The 5000-nt window shown below is 47.3% G+C and overlaps 2 protein-coding genes across 3 annotated transcripts in view; one reads left to right on the forward strand and one right to left on the reverse strand.

Annotated features, from left to right (window-relative positions):
• Positions 1-5000, forward strand: part of LOC115376631 (uncharacterized) — a 38627-nt gene that overhangs the window by 9701 nt on the left and 23926 nt on the right. The gene's annotated exons all lie outside the window — the stretch shown is intronic.
• mogat3a (monoacylglycerol O-acyltransferase 3a) overlaps positions 1012-5000 on the reverse strand; it is a 9750-nt gene continuing 5761 nt past the window's right edge. The window contains exons 5-9 of the mRNA XM_030076009.1: positions 3015-3145; positions 1667-1710; positions 1469-1559; positions 1127-1235; positions 1012-1034 (exon numbers count right to left, since the gene is read on the reverse strand). Of these exons, the coding sequence (XP_029931869.1) occupies positions 1012-1034; positions 1127-1235; positions 1469-1559; positions 1667-1710; positions 3015-3145 (398 nt within the window). The remainder of the gene's footprint in view (positions 1035-1126; positions 1236-1468; positions 1560-1666; positions 1711-3014; positions 3146-5000) is intronic.

Here is a 5000-nt window from a genome sequence, read left to right on the forward strand (position 1 = left end):
CCAGACTGAGCTCTACTGAGTCCACTGAGTCTACTGAGCTCCACTGAGTCTACTGAGTCCACTGAGTCTACTGAGCTCTACTGAGTCCACTGAGTATAATGAGCTCTACTAGGCCTACTAAGCTCTACTGAGTCTACTGAGCCCACTGAGCTCTACTAAGTCTACTAAGCTCTACTAAGCTCTTCTGAGGTCTACCGAGCCTACTGAGCTCTACTGGCCTCTACTGAGCCTACTGAGCTCCACTGAATCCACTGAGCTCTACTGACCTCTACTGAGTCCACTGAGCTCTACTGAGCTCTACAAAGTCTACTGAGTCCACTGAGCTCTACTGACCTCTACCAAGTCTACTGAGTCCACTGAGTCTACTGAGCTCTACTGAGTCTACAGGGCAGACTGAGCTCTACTGAGTCTACTGGGCTCTACTGAGCCTACTGAGCTCTACTGAATCCACTGAGCTCTACTGAGCTCTACTGAGTCCACTGAGCTCTACTGAGCTCTACCAAGTCTACTGAGTCCACTGAGTCTACTGAGCTCTACTAAGTCTACAGGGCAGACTGAGCTCTACTGAGCTCTACTGAGTCCACTGAGTCTACTGAGCTCTACTGAGTCCACTGAGTCTACTGAGCTCCACTGAGTCCACTGAGCTGTACTGAGCTGTACTGAGTCTACTGAGCCTACTGAGCTCTACTGAGTCCACTGAGTCCACTGAGTATACTGAGCTCTACTGAGCTCTACTGAGCCTACTAAGCTCTACTGAGTCTACTGAGCCCACTGAGCTCTACTAAGCTCTTCTGAGGTCTACCGAGCCTACTGAGCTCTACTGGCCTCTACTGGGCTCTACTGAGCTCTACTGATTCCATTGAGTGTACTGAGTTCTACTGGGTCTACTGAGCCCACCGAGCTCTACTAAACTCTTCTGAGCTCTACTGGGCTATATTGGGCCCTACTGGCCTCTACTGGGCTCTTCTGAGCTCTACTGAGTCCACTGACCTCTACTGAGTCTACTGAGCTCTACTGCATGTTGCTGAATTTCACTGGATGTTTAAGAACCCTTATGAAACTCTACAGAACGTCAGAGAAATATGTGTGTGTGTGTGTGTGTGTGTGTGTGTGTGTGCGTTCATACCAACGGTGTGTATTGGCTTCCTGTAGGGCATCAGTCCGAAGCTGTACTGGAACACCCCTCTGGCGTGGAACAGAGGCATGGCCACTCCCATGATGCTTTGCAGACGGTCCTGCAGGCAGAGGGCAGCATGAACATTCACATTAGCATGTTAGCATTCCTCATTCAGGCCAATGGAACCACAAGCTAACGAGCTAGGTAACACCCGAGGAACACCTGATGACTGATCTGTGACCAGAGGAAACACAACAACAACAACAACACTACTACTAATAATAACCATAATAATAACATAATCATACTGATAATAAATAATAACAATAACAATAATAACAGGGTGGTGACCTGCAGAGTTCTCAGCGGGGATCCGGAGGGATTTTCCATCTGGTCAAACAGCTCGTTTTCCCCGAACGAAAAAACTGGAACCAACTGAGCTCTGGACACACACACACACACACACACACACACACACACACACACACAGGTCAGCAGTGCAGACAGTGTGCTGGCCGTAGCCCCGCCCCTCCATGAAGCTCCACCCACCCGTGCTTGAGAGCCATCTTGATGAAGCCCTTCCTGCTCAGGACCTGCAAAAGGAACCGCACAGTCGTGAGCTGACCTGCACACCACTTCCTGTGTTTACCTGTCTCAGGTGCGTGATCCTTGGTCCTCCGTTGGCATGGAGACAGTGTTGCTGCTAACCCTAATCCCCCCCCACCAAAACAGTGAGTTTTGGAAGCATGAGCAGGACAGAGTAAACCCAACAGGATGTCAGTTTGAAACATGCTTTTATTTTGAAAGGACAGGTGCATGCGAGGGGGCGTGTACAGATCTGTGAACGTTTCATTGGTTAAAAGCCACTGGAGCAGGACGATGATGTCACTGTTCTACAGGAAGTCGAGGCCATGTGACGTCACCTCCTGAGGCGTTTCAACCTCAGAAGGTGGAATCATGGGAAAACCACATCAGGACAGCGGCTGACAAGCACGTGACTGGAAAATTAAAGAGACACATCTGAGGAACACCTGAGGATCATCTGAGGAGCATCTGAGGAACACCTGAGGAACATCTGAGGAACACCTGAGGAACATCTGAGGAACATCTGAGGAGCATCTGAGCAACACCTGAGGAACACCTGAGGAGCATCTGAGGAACATCTGAGCAACACCTGATGAACATCTGAGCAACACCTGAGGAACACCTGAGGAGCATCTGAGGAACATCTGAGCAACACCTGATGAACATCTGAGCAACACCTGAGGAACACCCGAGCAACACCTGAGGAACACCCGAGCAACACCTGAGGAACAACTGAAGAAAGATGAAGGAGTGACTCAGGAGTAACCAAGTAATAACAGAAGAACAACTGAGGAACAACTGAAGAAAGACTGGAGAACGACTGGAGAACAACTAAGGAACGATTAGTAACAGCAGGCAAAATGACATTTTCAGATTGGGTTCCAGAGGTTCTACCAGAAGCAGAAGACGGAGAGAACCCGTGTTTGGGGGTTAAGAAGGTTCCTCCAAACCTTAGAGAAGCTCCTCAGTGACCAGCAGCCTCTCGGAGAACCGCACTGTTTCTGCCACCTGGCTCATTTGCATAGTGATTTGCACCAGTTGTATGCAAATTAGCTCATTTACATAAGAGCTGCACCGCAACGCTGTGTCTGTGTTTTTAAGGAACTTCTTTTGGATTTATTTGTTCCAGGTTTGGCTGCAAGATCCACATAACCACATCAGAAATCCATGACTGGAGAACAACTGAAGAACGACTGGAGAACATGTCTACCTGCCTGTCTGGACTGGAGCTTCTACCTGCACCTCATGCACCTGATACTGTGTGCGTGTGTGTGTGTGTGTGTGTGTGTGTGTGTGTGTGTGTGTGTGTGACCTGCAGTGTTAGAGCTCCTGGTCGAGCGTCCAGCGCCTCTGGAGCTCCGCCCACCGCGATGACAGCAACGTTCCCGCCTTCAGGACGACTGACCAGGTGAGACAGACTGGACTTGGAGCTGGAGACCAGACCTGAGAGACAGACAGGTCAGAGACAAACTGGACTTGGAGCTGGAGACCAGACCTGAGAGACAGACAGGTCAGAGACAGACTGGACTTGGAGCTGGAGACCAGACCTGAGAGACAGACAGGTCAGAGACAGACTGGACTTAGAGCTGGAGACCAGGCCTGAGAGACAGACAGGTAGACAGACAGGTCAGAGACAGACTGGACTTAGAGCTGGAGACCAGACCTGAGAGACAGACAGGTCAGAGACAGACTGGACTTGGAGCTGGAGACCAGACCTGAGAGACAGACAGGTCAAAGACAGACTGGACTTAGAGCTGGAGACCAGGCCTGAGAGACAGACAGGTAGACAGACAGGTCAGAGACAGGCAGGTAGAGAGACAGGTCAGAGACAGGCAGGTAGACAGACAGGTCAGAGACAGGCAGGTAGAGAGACAGGTCAGAGACAGGCAGGTAGACAGACATGTAGACAGACAGGTCAGAGACAGACTGGACTTAGAGTTGGAGACCAGGCCTGAGAGACAGACAGGTAGACAGACAGGTCAGAGACAGGCAGGTAGAGAGACAGGTCAGAGACAGGCAGGTAGACAGACATGTAGACAGACAGGTCAGAGACAGACTGGACTTAGAGCTGGAGACCAGGCATGAGAGACAGACAGGTAGACAGACAGGTCAGAGACAGGCAGGTAGAGAGACAGGTAGACAGAGAGGTCAGAGACAGACAGACTGGACTTAGAGCTGGAGACCAGGCCTGAGAGACAGACAGGTAGACAGACAGGTAAGAGACAGACTGGACTTAGAGCTGGAGACCAGGCCTGAGAGACAGACAGGTAGACAGACAGGTAAGAGACATACTGGACTTAGAGCTGGAGACCAGACCTGAGAGACAGACAGGTGAGTCAATATCAGTATAGAGTGCCATTGAGACTTCCCAATGACTCAAAAAAAAAGATGAGATTTTCCACTGAACTCCATATCCATTGTATAAAGTAAACCTTAAGCTGTTAGAAATGCATGTTGGTCAAGCTCCTGCACCTTTTAGAAACTGACTGCAAGCATAGAAAGTACAAGTGAATTGCAAAATGTGTCCACCCTGTCATGGGACAATTTCTAAATAGAGTAAATATGTTCTAATCATATATTGATTACAAAATGTACATTTTCAGAAAGGTATTTGGTCCCTCGTTCAGGAATATATTTTAGTTTCTGGAAAACATCTCTCAAAAATACAGAAATTATGGAAAAATATGTTTGTATATGTAAAATCTGTGAAAGTTGTACTTTCTTTTCTGAATAAACTCTATAAATAAAGGTATCTGGTCAAACTTTGAAATAATACTGTTTGGCCCTAATCTCTTCAGAGCAAAATCACACAAAAGGTTTTGATAACTTGTGAAAATAATTATTTATTCACATAAAACATGAACATGACGGGGTGGACAATGTTATGGTTTTGTCACCAAATGTTTTTTGTCAAAACATGACTTTTTTCACCTACTGTATTTTGAATTGTGCACAGGTAGGCTACATTTGGAAATGACACTCAACAACAGCAAAAATAAATAAATAAAACCTTCAACTAGACGAAAAAACAAGATTGATATAAACAAAACAAAAACATGTTGGTCCCTAAATGTAGGCCTACCACAAAAAGTAGAAACATAGGTATCCTTTCAAATGGTTTCTTTCTCTGCATATGTTTTGTCCTCCACTTGACTTCTGAAACACTGAAAAACTTATAAAACTGTTATAAAACTAGACTTGATGACAGGGTGGACAATGACAGGGTGGACGTTTCTGGCTGAAGTTTGCATTTAATGAGCACATGGTGGGCCATTAGCTAGCAACATGTATCAGTTAG

This window comes from Myripristis murdjan, chromosome 18 (assembly GCF_902150065.1).
Source record: "Myripristis murdjan chromosome 18, fMyrMur1.1, whole genome shotgun sequence".
Classification (NCBI taxonomy): domain Eukaryota; kingdom Metazoa; phylum Chordata; class Actinopteri; order Holocentriformes; family Holocentridae; genus Myripristis; species Myripristis murdjan.